Source organism: Balaenoptera musculus, chromosome 15, assembly GCF_009873245.2.
Source record: "Balaenoptera musculus isolate JJ_BM4_2016_0621 chromosome 15, mBalMus1.pri.v3, whole genome shotgun sequence".
In the NCBI taxonomy this organism is placed as follows: domain Eukaryota; kingdom Metazoa; phylum Chordata; class Mammalia; order Artiodactyla; family Balaenopteridae; genus Balaenoptera; species Balaenoptera musculus.
The window spans coordinates 43,575,684-43,600,665 of NC_045799.1; the positions used below are offsets into that span (position 1 = coordinate 43,575,684).

At 55.3% G+C, this 24,982-nt stretch overlaps 1 protein-coding gene across 2 annotated transcripts in view; it reads left to right on the forward strand.

The window, feature by feature from the left end:
- The first annotated feature begins 5,804 nt into the window (after positions 1–5,804).
- The window catches only part of ACSS1 (acyl-CoA synthetase short chain family member 1), a 41,976-nt gene continuing 22,798 nt past the window's right edge, over positions 5,805–24,982 (forward strand). For both annotated transcript variants that reach the window (XM_036825516.1, XM_036825517.1), the window contains exons 1-2: positions 5,805–6,107; positions 13,780–13,876. In XM_036825516.1, coding sequence (XP_036681411.1) covers positions 5,816–6,107; positions 13,780–13,876 — 389 coding nt within the window. In that variant the 5' untranslated portion in view covers positions 5,805–5,815. The remainder of the gene's footprint in view (positions 6,108–13,779; positions 13,877–24,982) is intronic.

The following is a 24,982-nucleotide window of genomic DNA, read 5'->3' on the forward strand; positions in this document are numbered from 1 at the left end:
TCGTGCTCATATCATAAACCCTCACATTTGGGTGGATTGAGCTGAGAGGCTGGGGAGCCCCAGACACATTCCTGAGGCCCCAGGTAGGGATGGTGACGTGTTTTCAGCTGCCTCTGCTTTCTCAGGCAGAAAAAGAGACCCATCTCTAAGACCAGCCCAGAAGCTGCTCCCTGGTTTCACTCCGTACCTCTCATCCTCCTCTGGTCCTGAGGAGCCCAGCATCCAGGGTGATCACTGCCAAACGAGCGTCTGAGCAGGGATTTCCACTGGCCTGAGACCACGAAGGGGACAAGGCAGCCACCCCTGAGCATCGGGACCTCGGGTTCAGAGGGAGGGGACTGCACAGGCCTCTGCCGGACGATGGACCTGCAGGATGAACCACGAGGACAAGTGGCCACGGGGGCTTTCTGGCGTGTGTGGGAAACCCACGGGCTGTTCAGGATGAGGTCTTGGTGTGGGAGCTGGCTCTTCTGAGCAGTGTTGCCCTTGGCCGTCCTGCCCCCTTGCCCTTGGCATCCTCCCCCTCTACCTGCCCGCTGCTCGCGGTTCGGTCTCAAAGGAAACTCCGAGACTCAGCTGAGAGCCCCTTCCCTAGCTGCCCAGCCCCTCAATGTTTAATTTTATGCATGTCAAAATACAAACGTTCCCAGCCAGAACTGCTGCCATTCTCAGAAGCTGTTGGACCAAAATCTGTTTATCCCTGGTTGCACTTGAGTCCAGGATACAGTTGGTTCTAGGGGGACCGGCTTCAACAGGAGACCGCAGGAAGTGAGCTGGCGTTCGGGCGTAAGGGGAGGGAGGCATGGTTACTTCACTGCTGGAGCCCTGAAGTGAAGGAGAAACAGTAGCTGCCGACCGAGGGGAACAGCAGCCCTCTGGCTGGGAGGGGGCAGTCTACTAGTTGGGAGCCAAAGAAAGACAAGGGAAGGGGCGGGGAGGGGAGGGCATGAGATTTAAGCTCATCAGCCCATAAATACGCCTGTGCAGCCCCCATGCCTTAGAAGCTATGATTTTATGGAAACAGGAAAAGCCGGATACTCTGTCCGGCATATCCTCATTGGGATGAACACAGCACCTGGTGGTTGAGAGTCGAAGGATTCAGGGTCTGGCTCCCACCCATTCATCTCGCACATGACAACACCGAGGCACTTACTGCACGGTGGGCTGAGGGCAGCACGAGGGCCTGGTGCGCTTGTCCTGGCTCCCTGACAGCGCCCTCTGTCCACCCGGCTTCCTCGAGGTGGACGGAGGAGGAAGCCAGGGCTTGATCCACGGGTGACGGTGGCCACGGCTCACAGTTCCCAGAGCTCAGCCCTCAGAGGGACCTGCTATGTCTGGTGATCACCTCCGGCCTGCTGCCACAGCAAGTGTCCATGCAGAGAAGCGGGAGGGGCCGTGGCTGTGAGGTCCCTGTGGACCTGGGCAGCAAGAGAACCGGTTCCTGGAGGTACCAACGACACATCACAGGAGATGCCGCTGTCTTCTCTGACGGTGCTCTTGACCACTGTGGGCTGTGAGAGTGTCTCCTGGGGGCCACGGAGAACTCAAAAGCCAAAGTCCTTCCTGTGGTTTGTGGATGGATGACACCCCAGCCTTTCCTGCTCACAGAGGACTAGAGGGAGTTAAGGGGTTCCAGGATCTGGTGTTGACGGCATTTAAGGAGCTTGTTGCAAGAGCTCCCTGAGAACAGACCCACCCCGAGGTCTGCTGGCTCCACATGGCCCCATCCTCAGCAGATGGGGGTCCCCAGCTCTGGGAGGACACCGTTGCCAGCCCTGTGCCACCTGGAGCCTGTTCTGGTTTTCACCTGTGCTCTCTCCCACTCGTTGGTGGTGAACCCTCCTGCCCTGGGGCTGCTGTGTGCACGCTCCCTCCCGGGGATCCGGTGTGCAGTGTTACAGGGCACTGCGTGGGGGTCCTGGAGACCCCACTGCTGAAGCCATGGATACGAGTGTGCCCACACGTCTTCGCTGACACTGGGGTCATGGGGACATCGGGAAATGCAGACCTGGGGGCAGGGAGCCTGATACCCTTGTGCAGCCCATCCCAGACCCCCAGCAGCTGTGTCCTCTCCTTCCTCCTACCCACTTCAAGGCTCTTAGTGTGGATTTTCTGTTTTGGTTTTGCTTTGCATTTCAGTCATTTGATTTGGTGCCTGTCTCCCTGCCTCCCCCTTTCCTTGGTCGTGCCCTTGGGCTCAGGGGCTGCGTCCGGTGCATTGCTGTCGAGCTGACAGCCTCCATGCTGGCCCAGGCACACGGGGTGGGCGGTGGTCCACAGACGCCGTCACTGAAGGGAGGTGGAGGAGGGAGGAGAACAGGGGCCAAGGAGCAGGGGGCTCTGGTGGCTCACTGCTGGGTCTGCTGAGGGGAACAGGTGGGTCTCCCGGGCCTGTATCTACAAAACTGCTTCTTAGGAGGGTCCAGTGCTGCAGCTCCGAGCAATGTGGGAGGTAGGGCCTAAGAAGGCAAACACCCTAAAGCTGCTAAAGCTGTGAGCGCTGGGGGCCCAGGCTCCCCACTTGCCAGCTGTGCAGCCTTAGGTGGGCCTGTCCCCTCTCTGTGTTTGCTTTTTCATGTGTAAAGTGAGGACCAGGGCCTCCTTCTCTTAGGATTGTGAGGGTCGCCGTCTCTGAGTTGAACATCAGGCCTGAGACGTAAAGTGAGCCCAGCTCCCCTGAAAACCCTCCCAGGCCTCCCACATCTGTATCTGCCAACTTGCAGCCTTCGGCAGCAGAGGGTCCTGCCCGTGTTAAGGGCAGGGGCTTCTGTGACCCGCACTGCCTGGACGACCGGCTGCTCTCAGAACTGCCAAGGCCCCATGGGAAGCTGTTCTGTGGACGTGGCCAGACGGGTGGTGAGGTGTGGCTCCACCTGCCGTAGTTCCCAGAGAGCCGCTTCCAGGAGGCAGCTGGCAGCCTTGGCCTCAGTGGCCTCATCCTGGGTAAACTGGGCTGCAGGAAGTGCAATTCTGTACCACCTGATCGGCTCAGCAGTGTTTTCTGTATCCACAATCACTTCTCTTTACCCAGCCTGAAGGAAATACCAGCTTTGTACTTCCTTCTTTAGAGTCAATTCCATGTACATTGCCCACTGTTCTTGTAATAGGGATGGGGCGGGTGAGCCGCCTTTATTTGGCGGTTATAGTCAGCTGGAGGGGGTCCTGGCGGCAGAGAGTGCAGTGAGAGGCGGATTGCGTCCATCTGCCCTGGGGGGCCTGGGGACAGGCTGGGGACCGTGTCCCACGGAGCTCCAGAGCCCTGGCCCCGGCTGCTCACTAGCCAGGCCCAGGCCTTGAAGCAGAACGAAACTCTCCCCCATCCCCACCTCCGTGACCTGATGGCGGCGGCGGTCTCCATTGGTCACAGTCTGAGGGACCTGGCCCCACTTGGGTGACCTGAGGGCCAGCTGGGTCCTGGGCACCTGGCTCCCTCAGTGATGACAGCTGGGCAGGGTCTGGGGACTTGGCAATGAGGGTGCTGCCAGCTGAGATCTCCCTCTTCAGTCGGGCCTGGGCACTGGCAGGAGGAGCCAGACTGGGTGCTGGACGAATGCTCCCGGGTAAGGTAACCACCTGGCGCATGGACCCCCTTTTAGCCTTGGAGGGTGAAAGTCGAGCCTTGGGACCTTGAACAAGTAAAATGAAGGGTAATGATGTTGCTTTGCTTATGGGATTTGTTAAGTGTTAAAAGCTGCAAGGAGGCATGGAGACAGAACTAAATGCCTCCCCTTCCCTTTCTTGTCAGAACAGAGAATAACATTTGTTTTGGTGGAGGTTTTACAGGAACTTTGTCACCTGGCCACGACCTAACCTCAAGAACAAAGGATCTGACACCAAGAAGTCTGCAACAACTAACCACGCCCCTCCCTCACCTTGCCTATAAAAGGGCTTTGCTGAAAGCTTTTGGGGAGTTCAGGGTTTTTAAGGCATGAGCCACCTGTCTCCTTGCATGGCCCTGCAATAAATGTTTCTCTGCTCCAAACTCTGATGTTTCGGTATTGTTTGGCCTTACCGTGCATCAGGCACATGTACTTGTAGTAACATTCTCTCCATGGCGTCTCTTCCTCCAGAAGGCTAGAGCTTAACAGTATGGCAGCTGGGTTCCAGGAGAGCAGGGCCTGCAGCTGTGGCCTTGCAGGGCCTGGACTGGGACAGTCAGAGCAGCACTGCTTGCCCACTTGAGGGGGAGCTTCTCACTTACACAAGGGGGTGAAGTTGATGGCCATCTTTGGGGCCCCCGGCCACAGTTATGGTCTTTCCCTATTTCAGTTTTATTTATTCTATTAAAAAAGGTGATTCAGGCCAAGTGGTGAAGCAGAAATTGAAGTGGGAGTAGGGTTCTGCCCACCATGTGCCTATTTCTTAGGGCTCAGTGCCCTCATTTGTTCCACTCAGGAGTTGAGAGTGGGCGGGACTTGATAGCATTAGATAATTTTTAAATTAAGTGAAAAATGCAGGTCAAGCACTTGGCACAGAGCAGGGCCCATGTCTAGTGCTAGCTGTTATTACTGGTTCCCCAGCCTTAAAAAGCAGGCACCACGTGGAAGCACGCGCGCGCGCACACACACACACACACACACACACACACACACACACACACCCGGGGCTGACTGACAGCAGAAGTTCCTCTTACAGCTAATAGAAGGGGATGTTTCCTAAGCCCAAAGAACTCAACCAACCAGTTTTCAAAACTACCCTTTTCCTTCTGTTTACCTTATTTATTATGTATTTAGTTCGTGGGCGCTGTAATATTTAAGAGTCTGGCTGAGACAAGTTTCTGTGGGTTCCCTTCTATCTTTCGTGGCTTGACAACAAGAACACCACCTCCACTACTGGGCTTCCTGGGTGCAGCCCAGGGAGGGAGGTATCACTCCTGTTTCCCCCTCCTCAGGGCTGCATAAGAATAAATGAGTTGGTGTCTGAAACATGCAACCTGGAAGGGGCACCCAGGGAGCTCAGTAGTGGAGGTGGTGTAGGCACAGAGACGTTAAGGAACTCGCCCGAGGTCACAGAGCTAGAAACGTAGGGTTTTGAACCCAGGCCACAGATGCTGGAGCAATGAGCGAAAACCCCACAGGGTTCCAAATCAGCTACGGTTAGTGGAGCGTTTACTTCTCTGCCACATGAAAGCACCGGACCCCAGACCACCGCCCCAGGTCCCCACAGCCTCCTGCGCCGAGGACCCCTGACCAGCCCATAGCCCACAGGGGCTGCTTATGTGTGTGTGCATCTTGGCGGGGGACGGGGGACGGGTACAGGCCGACCAGGCCGCTAGAGGGTTCACTCGCAAGGGCGCCCAAAAGGATGAATACTTTGCCTTCAGCTTCTGAGATGTTGAACTGACCTAACTGGTGGTCCTCGGACCCACCTAAGGGCCTCGCTCTGCCGGTCTCCTGAGGCCGAGCCGGCTCCCTCTCACGCCAGACAGTTCCGGGCGCCCGGGAGAGCCTGCGTCCGCGGCGCGCGTATCTGCGGGTCCCCGCGCGGCACAGCCGTCGGAGCTTGAGGACGCACCAACTGAAACCCCGGCAGCCCGCCCTGGGACCCCTTCCCCAGCTGCTCCCCCTCCCTTCCCGGCCCGGCTCTAGGGTGGGAGAAGAGAGGCGAGGTGGGACGAGGTGGGGCGGGGGTAGAATCTTTGGACTGGGACCCGCAGGGCCGGGGGTTGGCCGGAGGGCGGGGGCGGGGGTCGGGGCCTGGCCGGGGCGTTGGCCGGAGGGTGGAGCCGGGGCCGGGGCCGGGGCGGGGCGGGTACGGGCGGGGCGCGGGCACGCGAGGGCACGGTTGCCACAGCCGCGCGGGGCTCTGAGGCGCGATGGCGGCGCGCTGCTTGGGCCGCGGTGTCGTACGGCTCCTGGGAGGCCTTCGCTGGGTGGGCGCGCGGGACCTGGCGGCCCTCCGGCTCTGGGGCAGCGCCTCCGTCCCCGCCGCGCCGGCCGGCTCGTACCGGGAGCGGCTCGCGCTGGCAGCCAGCGAGCCGGCCGCCTTCTGGGGGCCGCTGGCGCGGGATGTGCTCGTGTGGGACACCCCCTTCCATACTGTGAGCGACTGCGACTTCCGCAGCGGCAGGATCGGCTGGTTCCTGGGAGGCCAGTTAAACGTGTCCGGTGAGTGGGCCTGGGGGCCGGGGCGCCCCAGCTCACGCGGTTCGAGGGGACCCCGAGCCCAGCCGGCGGCGGCCCCACATGCTCCCTCCTCAGAGTTCGGGACTCGCCCCCGGCGAGCTGCGCAGTCACCCCGCCCCCAGCCACTAGCCCCGGGGACTCCCGGCCCGGCCCGACTCCCCAGTCCCGGCTCGGGAGCCCGGCGTCCCCCAAGTTTAACTGGGGCCCCCACCGCCCCGCACGGCGAGCGCGCCGGGCCGCGGTGGAGGCGACGAGGGGCGCCCGGAGCAGGACTCCCTGCTCTCGCCCCGGCGCCGGAGACAGAACCGAAAAGTTTCTGGCCGATGTCACCGCCGGGTGCCGGCCGGCGACCCGCCTGGGGAGCAGCCCTGCTCATGTAAACAAATCGAGCCGTGGCGGGTGGCGGGGAGGAGGAAGCCCGGCCGGCAGCGGGAGTCAGCCCGCGGGCGGGAAGGAGGCAATGGTGGGGCCTCCCAGTTCTCAGTTTCACTCTCGCCCCCAAGACCCACGGGGCTGGCTTTAGACCTGGTGCGATTGAGATCCCAGAAACCAGCTCCACCGCCAGTCAGTCCTCTGGTCTCTGCTGAGATTGGATCCACTACTGTTTCGTCAAGATTTGGGATGGGGGTGGGGTGGGGAAGGGTGCACTGCACCCACGCCCTGCCCAGCAAGCGGAGAAGGCCCAGGAAGTGAGGGGGGGCCGAGGCAGGCTAGGCCTGGGGTATGGGCAGCCAGGTGGGGCGGTCAGAGTGGCTGCCTGTCAAGGAGGAAGGGGGTAACTGGGGATAGGTGGGGTCTAGGGGGTGTTTAAGGAAAGAATCTGTAGGTCTTGGTGGCCAAGGCCTGAACTGGGCGGTGGGGTCTGAATCTCCCAGGCGCCACCATTTACTGGCCCATTTTTTCTGTTCCTCTGAGCTGCAGTCTCCTCCTGTGTAGACCGGAGGCAGTAATGCCCACCTGAGGGGCTGGTTGTGAGGCCAAGGCACATAGAGTGATGGAACGGGCCCAGCACTTATTGCTGACCAATAAGTAGTAGTGATTTCAACCTGTGAAATTCAGAAATAGTCATAGAATTATAGGTGGTATCTTGCAGTTATTTTTCAAACAAAGAAACTTAAGGGAACTTCGGACCAGATTTTTTTTCATATGGTATATTGCTTTGCTGGTTTAATAAAAATGACTCAGTAGAGAAGTGTTTTCTCTAAACTTGAGTCAGCAGCAAGTGTCCTTGAACTATTGGGAAAAAACCAAACCCTTAAGTTTGCAGAGTTGGCAGAATGTGCCCTGGATGGGGGAGAGCCCAGTGCAGAGGGACGGCGCAGAAGGTTGCAGCTCCTTTGGAAGCTGCCTTGGACTTGGGAGGCCTGAGGCTGCCGGGACATTCAAGGTTGGCTCTGAACATGTGCCGCCTTTCAGTCTCAGATAAGACGGGGGTGGAGTGGGGTGGCAGGGGGTGGGTAACGACAGACATAATGGGACAGGCAGCAAGGGCCTCCTGAGCCTCATTTGGTCAGGGTCAAGGTCAGGGTCAGGGTGCAGCAGCAAGCAACTCTTCTGCCCCTTTTTCTTCACTTATTTCTCCTTTATGGTTACCTTAGCCAGAAACTGAACTTCAGAAAACTGCCTTGTAGAAAAACAGCTTTTCAGCTGCATTCTCACCTCAAATGTGTATGCAACCCACTCATCTGTCAGGAATATCTCTGCTGTTCGCCAGTGTCTGCAAATCACAGAGGTGATGGTATGAAAAAGGACCAGGCCAAGCTGTGGCTGCCCTGGGAGCCACTAGAAAGTTGTGGGCTGGGTGAGGCGTTTTGGCATGATCTGTCTGTGTGATGATGGCTTGTTCCAAAGGAGCATTGCTTGAAACTCCCTTTACCCCTTCAGGAAGGTCTGTACGTACAGTTCTCAAAGTGTGGTCCCTGGACCAGGAGCATCAGCACAACCTGCAAACTTTTTAGAAGTACAAGTTCTCATGTCCCATCCTAGGTGGCCAGAACCAGAAACCCAGGGGTGGGTCCTCCAGGTGCTCCTGATACACACTTGAGGTTGAGAACCACTGACCTATGTCCAACCTGCTAAAGTGGGCAGAATTGGGATGAGTGTTCTGGTGACGACTCTGTTAAACAAAAAGAGTCTGTGGGTGGTTCTGTACAGTTGAGTCGTTCCAGGTGTGTCTTTGGAGTCACACCTGGGTTTGAATCCTTGTTTTCCCCGACTGTTCTTTTTTTTTTTTAAGTCTTGCCAAGTGCTTTATTTTTTTTTAGTTAATTTTTAAATTGGAGTATAGTTGATTTATAATGTTGTGTTAGCTTCTGCTGTACAGCGAAGTGAGTCAGTTATACATATACATATATCCACTCTTTTTTAGATTCTATTCCCATATAGGTCATTACAGAGTGTTGAGTAGAGTTCCCTGCACTATACAGTAGATTCTTATTAGTTATCTATTTTATATATAGTAGCGTGTATAAGTCAATCCCAATCTCCCAATTTATCCCTCCCTCTCTCCCCTAACTGTTCTTTCATGCGTCTCCTCTTCTGTAACATGAGAATAGTGCGTAACTGAATTCTGTTCCAGTTCCTATTAGTCTCACGGATTCCATGTGTCAGGACTTTGGACAGGGCCGGCAGTGGCTTGCCTCTGCTCCCCGTCATCTACGTGACTCTAGTCATCTACGTGCTGCTCACTCCCAAGTCTGGGGCCTGAACTGCAGGCTGGGCTCAGCTGGAGCCGTGGCCCAAAGCACCTACAAGGGGCTTCTCACAGGGTGGTGACTAGGCCCAGGGTCATTGGCGGCCAGAGGTCCCAGAGACCAAGGCAGAGGCTGCTAGGCTTCTGACCAGCGGCAGGTGACCTGGGGACACCTGGGGCTGCTGTTACCACTGAATGAGAAAACACTTCTAAAGCACTCTGCACTGTCTTTAGAACATTCCTTGCACCCAATCACTGGCCTTTGTTATTTATTAATGAATCCTGGGAGGAGGCTGTGACCTTGAACCTGGTGTTCATCAGTGCTGCCGAGCCTGCTGTGCTTCCTCTGAACTTGACCATGGGGGTTTCCACCTGATCAGCCTGTTCCAGGAAGCAGGCTGGGGAGGGCACACAGGTGGCTGGGGAGGGCACACAGGTGGCTGGGGAGGGCACACAGGTGGCTGGGGAGGGCACGCAGGTGGCCGACGTGGCTCTGAAAGCCCGTCTTGGATCCTGGGAGAGCCAGGCCGTTGTTGTAGGAGTGGGTAGGTCGTGGTGTCAGAGGCCCTGGGTGGGGGAGGTAAAGCCAGCACCCCCTGCAGTGCCACGTTCTGAAAAGGATTCTTTCCAGCTTTTGAAGTTTGGCTCTTTCCCTTGTAGGGCTCAACAGACGTCTTTGCTCCTTGGGTATAAACTCCGAGATGTCAGGAAGTTGCAAGTGCAGAACTGGAGGGTAGTGACGCATTGCTTTCAAAACACAAAACTAAACTCTCCTTTGAGTCTGAGTTTAAAAAACAAGTGTGTTTATTCTTACTTTCAAGCTCGGGTATAGAGACACTGTTGTTAACTAAGCATTGAACACAGAGATTCCTTGGACGCTTTTGGGAACATTCCTTGCAGCAGTGGAAACCATTTCGCTGTAGCTCTCTCCTCTTCATGACGTGCCTCGAATAATTCAGATGGCAGACACACTGAGATGGCAAGAGCCTGCCTCCTGGGTTGCATTTCCTTCCAGCGACTGAAGTAGCTCTCTCAGGTCCTTCAAGGAACTCTAAGTGGACACATGACCTCAGGTCTCAGAAGGAGCGTCCCTCAGAAAAGTCTGAATCCTCCCCAGTTGTTAGAGACGCGACTTACTTTAAATAGCAGATGCTTCTGGAAAGTTGGCAAATACAATTTTTGTGACTGATGTAATACCTCAAATTGTACCAAGGAGGTTTTCTATTTAAAGAAAACCTATTGTGAATTCTTTTGTGAATATTAACTCCCTTATCTCTTTGGATTAAAATTGAATTTCTGTAAAGTGGGGAGGGGCAGGGATGCATTTAAACAACCAGCAAGAGTTCGTTGAATGAAAATGCCAGCCTTTGTGTGTACATGTTTAAGATGGAAATGATGACCCTCTCGTCACCTTTTCTTAAAAACAAACCCAAACCCACCACACACATCAGCTTACCTGCTTGCAGAGCCGTGCCAGGCCCGGGTGCAGACCTGCCCTTAGGTGAATGAGATGATGCTTCATCTCACATCATCCTTGTGACACCAACATGAAGTGTCTGGTGGCCCCCCTTGTACAGATGTGGAAATAAAGGCTCCAACTCATGTTTGGTGGTGAATGGTGCAGAAAATGCCCCAGTGCCTCGGAGCCTGCATTCTAATGAGACGGACCACAGATCAGTAAAGGAGCAGATCCACACTGGGGAACGTTCTCAAGGTTTTTACAGCTGCTAAGGGGAGAATTAGTAAGTGTTACACCATCCCCTGCCCCCCTCCCATGTTGAAGGAATCTTAGGGACGTGGTCTCTGCCCGCAGGGACATTCTGACCCAGATGGGGGAGGGTTTAGCAGAGCTGGGAAGATGAGTGAGCGCTGAATGGTGTGGTGGGAGGGAGAGATCATTGTGTGCTGGGAAATTTGGAAAAGGCTTGAAATAAGAGGTCGGGTTTGAGCCAATCCTTAAATTGCACTCTCTTCTTGCCCAACTCTTCTTGGAAATACTTGGAAAGGAAATTTCCTTGTCCCACTGCCCAGTTCTTTGGGTGGAGACTTTTTTAACAATGGGGGATGTAAGAGTTTCCTTCCCTTCCTCCTTCCTCTTTTGTTTTTCTCTCTGCTGTTGAGGCAATAGCAGGAGCCATGCATACGTGTTAAGAGCCAACATACACATGGCGTTGTAGAGCCACGTCGCCCCAGACCCTGCACTGTGCTTTTCTCTGGGCGCTGTGTCATCTGAGTGTTGTCCACGGCAGTTGTGAACTGTGTTTCCCTTGGGGACACAGCCACACCATCTGACCCCATGGCAGGAAAACTCCAGTGGCATCTAATTACTACCGTGACTCCTAGAGTCCGGAACCATTACCACCACCACGGATTAAAAGAGTGAGATTTAGCGGTGCTATTTATAGATAAACAAGCGAGTCTGCAGTTAGCAGTTAGCGAGTGGTTGGACAGCGGCCTGGCTCTAGAGCATGATTTTAACCATGACCCCAGGCTGCCATCCAGTGGGGGCGTGGCCAGATGTCTTACAGAGCTCGCAAGGGTCTTTAAGTACTCCTGTCCCCATTGGAAAAAGAAAGCCCCCCCGGAATCGGGAATATACATACCAGGTAGACGTGAGTGCACGTGTGCATACGTCCGCCAGTGTGAGCGTGGTCCTGGACCACAGCATCATGTCAGATCTTGGTAGAAGTGAAATGCTTAGGCCCACCCCGGCCTGCTCAGTCAGAGACTTAGAGTGAGGCCTCGCTACATGCTCATAAGTCCTCTGGGGATCCTGGGGAATTTAGAAGCCCTGATTTAGACCAAAAAGAAAACTTCTTGAGAGACTAAGCCATGAAGACGAGAAGAGGTCTGTTCCCTCCCCTGGGCATGGGGCCAACCTGGTGTCATTTAGACCCCACATTGCCCTCCAGCTCAGGGACTTGGGAGGTCCATCCGTCATCCAGAGCTTAGGTGCTTCCTCTGCTCTGAGGCCTGGGTCAGGCTGCAGGTGTCCAAACAGGAACAGGGCATCCAGCCCCTGCCCACAGAGGGGCAGCAAGTTGGATACATCGCAGGAAGAGTTAAGAGTTTGGGAGGCATGAGGTCCAAGGGAAGAGAAGTGCTCCATAATAGAGTGAGGACGTGTAGGCTGGGACCTGTGGGAGGGTGGGCACCAGATGAAGGGCAGGAGTGGTGAGGGTGGGATGGTGTACCCCGGGCAGGGTGAAACTGTGCAAAGGCCCCGAGGCAGGAAGGCCCTCAGCAGACTCAGCACGGCCAGTGAGGGGAGGGGACGGGACCCACCCCTGCTGAGAGTGGTCACCACCTCAGCTGCCAGGCGAGGGTATGGCCTCATCTGCTGCTTGTTCAAGAGAAGCCAGGAATCTGTGGTTTTAGTGTGAAAACTCTTGATTTCTAAACTTTGGACCAGACTGACACACACATTGATGTTGGGTTTATTGTGTAAATCCAGGTTTTGCCACCAAGCCCCTTCTCAGTTTGTCTTCTTGCTTTCCTCTCTTCTATTTTTTTGGCATTTTTTTCTCTTCTATTTTTCTAGTAATTCAAAGAACTTTCCTGTGTAAGTAGCAATTTTTCCCATGACATCTATCTTTATTTATTAAATTTTTTGAGGTATAATTTATATACTTGTTAGGAGCCAGAAAGCTGAAATGAAATTTTTTAATTTATAAGAGTAAATGACAGATAAAATAACCTGAGAGGGAAAAATGTGATACACACACACACACACACACACACACACACACACACAGAGACACACACAGACACAAGCTAAAGTTTGTAAATGTTTTCATGTGAGTTCACCCTGTTGAGGATTATGGGAATCACGTAGTTTGTTATGAGGAGGGCCTCCCATAACTTTTGTCAGAATGGTTTTCCATCAGGAAATATTTGTAGTAACTCGCAGCAGGGTGATTATCAGGTGGTAGTTGACCTTGTAGTCCTGTGGTAGCACCTCAGCATTGCCTTCCGTCTGATTCTGACCCAGCCCTGTGTGTTAGATGCAGCAGTGGGTGCATCTCCCATTTATGTAGGAGGAGATTGATTTGGAGAAGACAGTAACTGCCCCAAAAAGAAAAAAAAAAGAAAAATTTATGTACCTGGACATGAGGGTGACCCTGAAGACCAGGTGGGCAGTGGCTGCTGCCCCCATAGCTGTCTGTGGTATTTATTCCTCTGCTGATGGGGAAGTGCGTAATGAAAACAGGCCACGAGGGCCGGCTGGAAGGGGCTCTGGCACAAACCGGCCAGAGCCAAGCTCACCTTGAAGTCCAGCCAGTGGTAGTGAATAAGAGGTTAGCAATGAACATGATCCTACTAATCTTCAGGTTGACGGTAAACCAGCACAACTGAACTGTTTTTGCGGGCACTCATGTGACCTGAGCTTGGGTAATGGAGGGAGGGGGAGCAGAGCCTCCCGGAAAACTAGCAAGGCATTTTGCCATCATTGCATCACTTCTTGGGGCAGGGTGCTGGCTGGACACCTGAGAAGGGATGTGGGCCCTTGTCCTGGATCGCACCTCCACCACACGAGAGCCCACCCCACGCACGCGCACTGATTCGGGGCGCCCTGTTTGCATCGAGTCTTCTTTCCCACAGCCCAGCCTGCGGTGCTCAGCCCTGGCCGTGCACGTTAGAACCGTCAGGGAGCCTTGAAAACCACGGGGCCAGTCGGGTCAGGGTCCCCTGGGTGGGGGCCGGGATTGGGACTCCTGGTGTGAAGCACCTGCTTCAGAGCATTCCCAGGGGTCACCTGTACCTGCGAGGTCATCTTTGTGTAGTGACCACCTCGTTTCTGCGGGCTCTGTCACCCTTCTCCTTGCAAGGAAGTAGAAACCCGCCTCTGACGAGGGAAGGGTCCACCCCAGTGAGAGCAGCGCAAACCACTGCAAACCTGACTCTCCCCTTTCCGACTCCAGTGGCACCAAGTGTAATGTCCATGAACCTGTTTTTGTGCAGTCAACTGCTTGGATCAGCACGTTCGGAAGTCCCCGGAGAGCGTCGCTTTGATCTGGGAGCAGGATGAGCCTGGAACTGAAGTGAGGATCACCTACAGGTACCATGTGTCCCCTGAGGGAGGGCGCCTCTGTCGCGCTGGACGTCAGCATCGAATGCTGCTGCTGGGCTGTTGACAGGAGGAGCCCCGGCCTCCTTGCCTACCTGGGCAATACTTGTTGTCTTTAGATTCCCCTGGGAGGAACTGGGTCCTCAGAAACAAATATGACAAACGTTCAAGGTACAGGGCAGGCTCTTGGTGCAGTCCCGTGTGCCTGTGACCTGTTCTGGGCGGGGGGATTATATGAGTATCAGGGGCCATGTTTCCACTTGGGAAATGTTCTCTGGTCTCAGGAAAAGTAGACATGAGCATGGACTGAATAAAGTACACGCTGGGGTAACTAAAAGCAGCCCCTCTTAGTGTGCTTATGACTGTGGCACAACAAATAAAATTGAGTCTTTAAAAAGGGGCTAAAATAAAACAAACAAAAAGGGGCTACACCTGATATTTGTATCTGTGACTCCTTAAATAAATTCTTCACGTATTCTGTATGCCAAGCCTGTGTGTTGGGGGGTTTGAGCAGACCCGGCGTCTGGGGGCAGGTGCTGGCCTTCTCAAAGCCCTGCCCCCTCCCGGGACTGCCTTGCTCAGAGGTCTCTGGTCTGTCACCGCATCCCTGCGGGAAAACGCCTTTGCTCAAGCTTCAACCTACCTTTACAGCGCTATCTCAGGAGGAGGGTTCAGAGGAGCAGGTCCTGACCCCGCGGGCCCCTGGTTTCCTGCTTGTTTTTCAGACGCAGGTTTTATCACAGACCCAGTGCACCAAGCCTGGGGAAGCTGTGTTCAGTTGAACTTCTGGATGGAGCAAAGTAGCATTTGTTAATCTGCCGTGGCTCCTAGCGCGCCCTGCCTTGCTTGTCCCTCCCCTGCTCCCAATACCCCTCGGCTGTCACAGTCCCTCTCAGCCTTTACTGGCAGTTACTGCGCTGACCTGGGTCCCCTGGACAGATATCCTCCTGACTCCATGGGGTCCACAGGTCAGCAGCATCGTGGCCTGGGACCCCCGGGCACTGCACACTGGAGTTGGGGGCACTGCTCTAATGGACGAGCCGCCCTGCTGTTCTTCACCCTTATTGGCCCGACTTGATCTATGATTAAGTCTCTATGGGTGGGGGTGGACGAGGTAAGGGGAGTTCAGCTATGGGCTAATTTTCTCCGGTCCTCCCGTGGACCGGGACCCGGAACTGGGGTTGGGCCGCGTCAGGCCTCTGAGAGCCGCTCGGCTGGCCTGCTGAGTGTGTGTGTAACTGGGCGGGAGTCTCAGGACTGCAGCCAGCTCGTTAAAACAAAGTACAACTTCATTTCCATTGCAGAGCAGCCCCGGGCAAGGTATAAACCTATAAGTACAGGCAAAGAATTTATTATTCTCTCTCTAAAAATAAACAAGCTCAGCCTGAAGAAATGGTTTTACAAACTTCAGCCGGTCTTAGTGCCAGGTGACTGTTGTTATTTACTGTTTGAGGGAAAAGAGAAGTGTGTGAATGGGTTGTCTGTAATTGCAGCTAGTTTTTGAGGGACTTGGATTCATCATTTTCCTGGTCACGTTAGGTTTTTGACGTGAGGTTTTCTTCCTCTTGTCTCAGAGGAGAGCTGCCTACACTTGGTGCTGGCTGTCCTGCCAGCATACAAACTGCCACTAAAATAAAGTGCATTCCTGCCAAGTGTCTCACATGGTGGCACCCAAGGTGCCCCAGGATGGTCACAGGCCTTGGCGGCCTGAAGACCAAGTTCCAGACCCATGGGCTGAGCCCTTGAAGGAAACTGCGTGGGGATGTGGTTCTCCCGGGCTGGGGTGCTGGAGGTGGATTCCCGGGGACCACGCCTGCCTGGTCTGTCCTAAGCTTGGGGGACCCATCTCAGTCCTCAGGTGCCCAGAGCCTCTCCCTCCTGAGTCTGCTGAATTCTTCTGAAGAGATGCATTTCTGAAGAATCATCAGAGAGCTTGTAACGTGAACCCACTCCTGTCCCAAACCCTAATGAAATGTGGGTCCACATGTGTTGCACACACCCTCACACACACGCCCTAAACGTGCACATGTCTACAACCTGCTCTTGGTGTTCAAGGATGCTCCCGAACCGCTCTCCCGGGTTGCAGGCACCGCCCTGCTCCTGCTCTGGAAGTTGGGCCATTGCCTGGGGGTGGGCTGTCTGCTCTCTTCAAGGTTCTGAGCACTGGGGTGTATTTGCAGCTGCACCTCCCTAGGGTGGGGGAGGCCTGGCAGGACCAGCTTTGGGAACCCTGGGGCAGCTGAGTGTCCTCATCCCGGCCCCACCCTGCCTGCAATTGTTGCTTGGCTGGCGGCAATTCCCAGGCGCACCCTGGCAGACGGGCCGAGGCCTCAGGGGCCCGCTAGGCAGCGCGTGGGGCACCTCGTGCTGGCTCCGGCCGCGTGGCTCTGGGAGAAGGGCAGCCTCGTGGGCTGGGGTCTGTCCTTCAGGCGCGGTGCTCCCTCCCCGATGGGAAGTGAAGGGGCAGGACCTCTGCTGGCTGGGGTCAGCCTGGGATGGCCTGCACGTGTCTCCCGGGGAAGAGGGCAGCCTGTGACCTGAGGCCGGAGCCAGGGCCAGAGGGCCGCCCAGCCGATTTCCAGCCTTCCTCTGCCCAGAGGTGTGTTCAGAACCGACCTGAGGGAGCTGTTCTCCCCAGTGAGCCAGCAGGCCTGCAAACCTGGGCCCCCTGGCACCGCCTGAGGCCTCCGAGGCCAGGGCTGCAGAGGCCAGGCAGGCACAGATAATCTGGGTGGCTCCCCGAGGCTGTGCAGCCAGATAGCACTGGGAGCAGTTCTCTCCAGCCGTCCACGTGCTTATTTCGCAAGATGCTCCTTCACATTCAGTTTAAGCAGACAGATTCTAGAGGCCCTTGGCGATGGGGATGCGGACAAACACAAATCCCCGTCCTCTAGGCAGGTGGTGCAGGGGTTCAAGACCGTTGCCTGCCTGGAGCCCGGGCTCTGGGCCAGGGATTTCCAAGCTGGGGATGGGCAGAGGGCGTGGAGCAGAGCAGACACTGTGGCTGGTCCCGGTGTTCCTGTGCTCAGGACCTCTCAGTGGTGGTGCCTGTGCTCGGACAGAGGAGAGAGCGGCCTGAGAGTATTCACCAGGCTCTGAACCAGGATCTCCCGTGTGAGGCTCTCTGAACAGGGGTCCAGACATGAGTCCTTTAAAAAAAAAGTTTTTTAAAGATTTATTTTATTGAAGTATAGTTGATTTACAATGTTGTGTTAATTTCTGCTGTACAGCAGAGTGATTCAGTTATACACGTATATATTCTTTTTCATATTCTTTTCCGTTATGGTTTATCCCAGGATATTGAATATAGTTCCCTGAGCTCTACAGTAGGCCCTTGTTATTTAGCTAAGATGTGACCTTTTAATTAATCTGTAGCAGGTTTTAGCCCTGGCCTGGCCCTCCTCTGTGAACGCGGGTTGCCGTGAGGGCAGCGCTGCTGTGGTCATGGCCAGGCTGTGCAGCTGAGCTGGGCGTCTGGGCTGCAGCGAGGAGAGCAGGCCTGGCACCCCCCATGTGCCCATACGTGAGCCGAGTGGAGTTTCCACTGTGGGTCCAGCCCTGGAGGCGGTGATTTCTGTAGTTGTTCCAGCTGGGCCTTCTTATGGCGGGGCGTGCACAGAGGGGAGCCCCTGCCCAGAGGCGCAGAGCGGACGGCAGGCCCCCTCCCCACTGCCTGCCTCAGAACCCCTCGGCCGGCGCGGAGGACGCCTCCTGCCTGGGCCAGCCGACCAGGCACTGGGCGTTACTGGTCCCTAGCATGGGGGGCCCACTGAGCATACAGAATGGGGCCCAGCCCCTGGGGTGGCCCTCTGTCTGGGACAGCCACACCAGCACCCCTGGGCAGAGGGGCCGCGAGGTCTGAAGCGTGGAGGCACCTCCTGAGAAGCTGGCTCGTGCCCTGGGCCCCGGGTGTCTTTACGTGGCCACTTGTTAAGGTCACAGAAGGGCCCTGTGGGCTGTGGCGGGAGGAAGCAGGAAGTTGCTGGGACGCCGTTGGAGAAGACTTTGAGGAAGTGCTGGGGGGTTGGGTTCTGGGAGGCCGAGGAGGGGAGGCCCGAGGATGAAGGCCGAGGGCAGGGCCGGCCAGCCCACTGTGGAGTGAGAGGGCGGGGTGGGCGGTGGCCTGTGTTCCCGCCCGCTTTGTCCCCAGCTGTGTGTGACCTGGAGCAAATCTCCAGCTCTCTGACCCTGTTTTCTCCTCCACTGGGTGCTGGTGTGACTAGCACAGGGGAATGAAAGCCCAGACCTGGGTCTGGGTGGATGCGGGTCTGATTTGGCTGTAGGTCGGGGCAGGTGAAGGGAGGTCAGTAGAGGGTTTCAGATTTGACGAGGGGAAGGGCTCGGGTGGCCCTGCGGTTGCTGCTGCCGGGAGGGCCAGGTGGGGTTTTCAGGGAGAGGTCCTCACCTCAGGAGAACAGTTTGGAGTCGGCTAAAAGGCGGCCCCCCAACCCTTGCACCTGGTGCTTCTGACCCCCAGATTAACCACAGTTTGCAGTGAGCAAACTCCTTTATTAAAATACTAGGGCAACTGAGGGGGAGGATCATTAACGGACATAGTGAGGCTGAGGGTGGGGTGCTTTGGGGTGAACCAGGGCCGGCGACCATGAGGCTCCAGGACAGGGGCCCCTGGCAGGCAGGGTAAGTGGGTTTGTCGGTGGGCTCCCCTCGGTGGAGGTACCAGAAGCTAGTGGCTGCCAGGCTTGTGTGCAGTGTCCCCTGCTGACCTCTGAGTAACTCCGATCGCAAAACTTGGTCAGGAATTCCCGTGCTCGCTCCCAGAATCCGGTAGGAGCTCTGGGTTACTTGGATGGAGCTGGTTTTAAGCCAGCATTTAACTTTCCTTTAAGACTTGGCTCCAGATTTTGAAGCTGGCAAGTGCTTTGAATCTTCCTATACGTGACACTTATTTTTCTTTCTCACTCTTTTGGGCAAGCTGAGGCTCTTGGCAGTTCACATTTTAGAATGGCCCTGTCTTGGGACTGCAGCAGGAATGACCTCCACAGACAGTCAACCCTCCCTGATGGGGCCCTTTCCTGGGAACCCTCTGGCGGATGTTTAGTCGGAGGAGCACACATAACAAACGCCTCCCTTGGAGCTGGATGCCTGCTTTTTGTGAACTCCCTTCTGCTGTGCAGGGGATGCTGGAGGGGGCTGCACTGTGGGAGGTGGAAGGGCAGCAGCCTGCGGAGGGGAGGGGCGCTGGCCCCTTGGGGACCAGTCTTTAAGGAGGTGCTTCTGTTCCAGCTGTGTGGTTCGGCTTCTGGCGGCTGCAGACCTGGTTGGGGGAGGGGGGCCGACAGCCTTGCTGTGGCTGCGCTGGGTCCCCTCCGGGGCAGCACGGAGGCCTGCTCGGGTGCTTGTCACCCCAGGCCCCTCCCCCGCCCTCCCCGCCCTCTCCTTGGCCACTTCCTCTTCTGGCTGAGGTGGAAAATCAAGGCCCCTGGAAGGAGCAGCCTGGCAGGCAGCCCTGAGACCCTGCAGGGCCACCCTGATGCTCGGCTGACGTGTAGCCCCCCGTGCCCACCGTGCTGGACCCTTCCATCTGCTGCCCAAGACCCGCTCGCAGGAGGGTTCCCTGTAACCAGCCAGGGGCTGGCTGTCCTCCAGGTCCCCGGACCCTAACCCTGGCCCTGACCCTAAGGCTGGGGCAGCCCCTGCTGTGTGGGCCACTGGCACTTATGATCTTAGTTTGTATTCCCGGTCACCCTGGGTTGTAAAGTGAGGGACCTGATGCCCAGCGAGCTTAGGGGGCTCTCAGGCTCATCCAGCTGGAAATGCCAGAAACGGGGTTTGGACCCAGCAGTGTCTGATCTGTGAGATGTGCTGTGGAATCTTGGAGGCGGTGAAGGTGTAAACGGCGGGCTGCCCTGTGGCGCTAACTTGGTGACAGGCCTGTAGGTCCGTGTGCAGACATCGCACCCCTTCACTGAGCAGGGCCATGTGTTCCAGGACCTCCAAGACAAGCAGGCACATGTTAACCGCAATTCCAGCTGGGGAGGAGAGGTCAGTGCCTGAGGGCTCCAGGTGGCCTCTAAGAGGGACAAGGGACGGCTGCGGAACAAGGTGGGCCTAAGGGCTGTGGAGTCCTGGTGTGACTGCGGGGCTGTGAGGAGCAGAAAGTGCACGTGCTGGAGGGGCTCTGGGGACCTCGGGGCCCTGGAAGCAGGAGGGGTCACTGTGGGTACAAGAGGAGGGGCAATGGGCCAGGTTGGGGGGCCTGCCTGGCCCTTCATTCTGTCTCCTGACCCCCTGTGGCTGTCTTGGACCTCATCTGAACCTGGGAACAGTGGGGATCCGGATGGGTGAGAGGCCTGGCAATTTCCCATCAACAGATCCAGTTAAACTTCCTCTGGGAAGCTGGAGCGAGGTTTCTGGGCCACTGGGAGGGTGGATTCCTTTGCTCCATCTGGGCCGACAGCCCCATTCTCCCTGCTGGTTGTCCTTGGACTGGGGCCTCAGACCGCTCTTGCCCAGGGCTACCAGCCCGCGGGAGCCTCTGGGTTTCTTCGTGTGTTGGCACTGGCTGCCTCGATGTCAGCGGGGCTCTGAGTCTGGAAAGGAAAGAACTTCTTTTCCGGAGACAAGACTCAGGCTGAAGGCCAGTGCCGAGGTCCAAGGGAAATCAGGCGTGAATCAGGGAAGAGGGCAGACCTTTTCTCAAGTCTGACCCGTCACTTCTGTTCCACCAGGGCTGCGTCAAGAGTGGGAGAGAAAGACTTAGGATGAGAGGGAGCTGGACCCTGGGGCAGGCGGTTCTGAATGTGGAGCCAAACACTGAAGCGTGAAGAAAAGCGCACCCACCCCGCCCCAGTTCTCCTCCGTCCTGATTAGCGGAAGGCTCGATTCGACCACAGTGAGCGGCTTTGAACACTTCTCTTGCTCATTTAAACCAATCCAAGGAAAAATGTTACATAAATAACGATGGAGTTGGCAGATGGCAAACATCCTCAGGTCTGGGAACCTCTGAAATAGGGTGTGAGTTGTTCTGAAGCTGTGGGTTTTGAGAGCTGCCCTTGGAGCCAGGCTTGGGTTTGAATCCTGACCTGACCCTTGACCCTTTCAGCTGCATAGCCTTGAGAAGTCACTTAACTCCTCTGTGCCTCAGTTTCCTCATCTGGAAAATGGGGTCGTGATGGTAGCTCCCAGCCCACGGGCTGTTGTGAGTGCTCCACAGATGTGCCTAGGGTTCAGAGCAGTGCTGTTCCTGCTGTCACTGAAGGAACTGTGCATGTGGTGGCAGTGGGCGGGCAGGAGGAGGCTTCTCTGGGCAGTAACACGAGCGGGTTGGGGAAGGCTGAGGAGGCAGGAGCCCGTGGGCCTGCAGGTGGCCGAGGCTGGCCTGGAGAGGAGGCCCCTTGTGCTCACAGTGGGTGGCAAGCGTGGCTGGAGAAGACGGGGCAGCTGGTGGAGGCGGTGGGGTGACACGGCAGGTGCACAGGCATGGCGGTGGGCCTGCCTTCCCTCCAGGCTCTCGGAACCCCAGGCCACGGCCAAGTGCCTGGAATCTGTAGCTGGCAGCAGCCCTGACTGTGGATGTTGCATCCTCAGACCCACTTCCCACCCCAAACGAGGGCTTCCCATCAACAACCACCGCAGGGCAACCACGTGGAGCAGGTGGGCCTTCAGGGGAGGGATTCTCGAACCACATTCGAATACACTGGTGACTCTCATTCATCCTGAGCCAGTGACACGGCTGCCTAAGATTTACACAAGAGCAAACTGGCATTTTCACTCTCCCTCCTGCTGTTAAGGAACCACTGATTTTCACCAATTTAATTTTTCTGCCATTCTGCGATAATTATAGCTACTGTTTATAGGATGCCTTTATATGTGCCCAGGACTTCACATTTGGTCTTGTCTTAAGTCTGTTTGGGCTGCTATGACAAAACCACTGACCAGGGGGAGTGGGGGGTGGGGCTTATAAATAACAGAGACTTATTTCTCACAGTTGTGGAGGCTGGAAGTCCAAGATCAAGGTGCCAGCACGGTCACCTGCTGGTCGGGCCCTCCACCTGGGTCACAGCCAGCACCTTCCTTTTGTGTCCTCACATGGTGGAAGGAAAAAGGGAGCTCTGTGGGGGTCTCACTTATAAGGGCACTAATCCCATCATGGGGCTCCACCCTCATGCCCTAATTACCCCCCAAGGCCCCATCTCCTAATGCTATCATCTTATCATCTTTGTGGGTTAGGATTCTGCAGACATTCAGACCACAGGAGTCCTCGAGACCACCTTAGTAGTGGTCCTATTATTAGGCCATTCTATGGTTGGGACAGTCTAGACCCTGGGTGTATGGGGAGCTGGGTGGGAGCCCCATCTCTGATTAGATGTTGTTCACTGAGGCACTCTCCTGAGAGGGAAATTCTCTGAGGTCAGAACTTTCTGCAGAGTGTAGCAAAGCCTCAAGGAGAATACATTTATTTTTTGTAAGAAATTTAGAAAACATGCAGGTTTAGTGATCGCAAGTTCACTGGCTGGCCTGGTGTCAGCTGTGGCAGTTCAGCTCTTGTTTCCTGTGAACGCTGAGTGTGTCCGGGGCCTTCCTTGGCAATGGCAGCTTGGGTGTTTTTGTGTTGACATGTGGCAGCTGCTTTATAGTTCACTGCAGCTTACCTTTGCTCAAGGTCACGGTCACGTGATCAAATCATGACGTGAGAGTAATTTCATACTTGGGTTATGAGCCCGCTCAGCTGAATTTCCTGGGCTTCTGTTCTCTCGGTGGCAGTAAGTAGCAGAGCAAGCACATGTCATTACATTAGATTAGATTTAGTGGCTACAGTAATGTCTGGGCCAGAGGAGTCTGCCAGAGGGAAGGAGTTGGTCCCGAGGCCTGGTGAGCTTCTCCCTGTGAGAAGGGGACCCCCTTGCCGTGCTCCGCTTTCCTAAAGCCAGCCCTTGCTTCTCTCACCACCTCCATCTTCCAGAAATGGCTGGCTGAAGAGAATATCAAAGTCTAGAGAAGTGTACCGAAGAAAGATGTATCCCGTCCAGTCCTGCATCTGGACCATGGGGTTGACCCCTCCCCTCAGCACCAGGCTTGGAGGAAAGAAGTGACTGTCACAGGCCTTCCACGCACACATCGACACAGTTCCCTGGGTTCCTTCCCTTATCGGCAGAAGGAAATGCAGAGGACAGTAGCTGTGTGCTGGCCTATCAGTGGGGCGGTCCTGCCCATCGCTGTCTCTGAGGGGCAGGATGTCTCCTGCCAGGGTACAGGAGGTACAGGAGGCTGGGAGGCATTTGCGGAGTGGACCGGCGCTCATGGTTAGAGCTCGGGCTCCGGTTGCCCTGCGCCCGCCAGGGCTCTCGTCCTTTCTTGCTTACCTGCTCTTCCTTTCCATTCCACAGATATCTGTCGCATACTTTCTCTGAGCTAGGCCCGGTTCTGGACGCTGGGAGGAAGGCAAAGAACAAATCCCTGCCAAAGTAAAGCTCATACTCAGTGAGGCAGGTGGACAAAGAAGGAGGTAGCCTCTTAGCCAGTGTTTATTTAATGAGCACAAGAGCCAGAGTAATGGTAGCAAGTAAGCAAGGCATGCATTCCGGATGAGTTTCTTAAATACAACAGCACCACACACACACACACACACACACACACACACACACACACACACACACACACACGGTTTATCTTACTTCCCCTGGGGCTGTCCAGCTGTGTCCTGTTTTGGATTGAGCTGGGCCAGGGGTGCCTTTCTTCTGTCTGTGTTTGGGCAGATGTCGTGTTGGTTACGGATTAACATTGGATGAATGCTCCTCCCACTCGAAGCTTAGAGTTGGCTGTAGAAGGTCTCCTTCCTTCCCCCAAGGCCAGGCAGCATTTTGCTGGTGTTCAGCACCCTGAATATGAGGCCAGTCTGTGTATTTGTGCCTGTCATTTGCATGCGTCCACATGGAAGGCACGGCCCTGAGGAGTTTACTCACAGACAAACGTAGATGTCTTATTCAGAACCTGCATGACGAATGCTATATTTCTCCTGGCACTTGAAAATAGAACTCTAACTCATTTTGTTGAGATCATTTCTCAGAAAGCTGCACGGCACTGTTCCTTGGAAAGATCCCGCAGGCAAGGAGGACGCCAGTGCAGCCTGCAGCAACAGCCCAGAGCGCCCGTCACTGAGTGGCTGCATTATCTGTTTGATACAGAAACAGCATTTCGGTTTGTGAAAGTCTGAGAAGTTATGAGTATCCAAGAACTGCTTTTGAGTGATTTTTGAGTACCTCGGGTCACAGGATCACTTGAATAACACTTACTTTTTTGTGATTTGAAGACCTAGGTTTGCTGACCATATATTCCAGCGTTCTAAGTCTGGAGGAGATTGCTAATGAAAAGCAAAAGCTTAAAATGAAAGATCCAAGTTTAAAAAAATAATGGATGAACTGGAAAGATGAGTAGAAATTGAGATGGAATTGAACAGGGACAAATGGATAGTGTGGAAAGTCCGATTTTAAAAATTAATTTGCTGACTGTGATAATGGAGGAGCCCTGGTTGGAGTCCTGTTCTGTGTGTGGCGATGGTCAGTGGGTTAGTGACCTCATGTTGAATCTGGGCCACCTTTGTCAGGCATTAGAAAATAATGTATTCTTCATTTACATGGTTAAATGTAGAGTTGGGGTCAAGGGTCTGCATTCCATTTTCTGACCCGGGCAGATACCCTGGGAGTGCCGGGGTCCGTTTGATAACCTGGGGGTTTCTAGAGAATGGGAGTGGCGTCATGGAGGGCTGGGCGAGAGAACCTGGGAGAGAAAAGGCTTTGTGAGGTAGTGGTGGGGGGTATTCAGGAATCTGAAGGGCTATCATCGAATGACAGATTTTCTCTGGACATCTTTAAAGGGCTGAGCTGGGACCAAGGGGTGGAAGTGGAACAGCTACAAGTCTTGGCCTGATTCTAGGAAGACTGTTTAGTGCTGTGCGGGGTGACTCCCAGCAACGTGATGTTTAAGCAGAGGCTGGACCGCTGTGGCCAGGAACCCCAGGGAGGCTTCAAGGATCTTTTCGACCTTGAGTTTTATGGCCTTGGCAGAGAGGATGGGAAGGGGAGTGAACTTAAGAGATTCACCCGGATCAGATTCTTTATCAGAAACTTCTCTGGATGC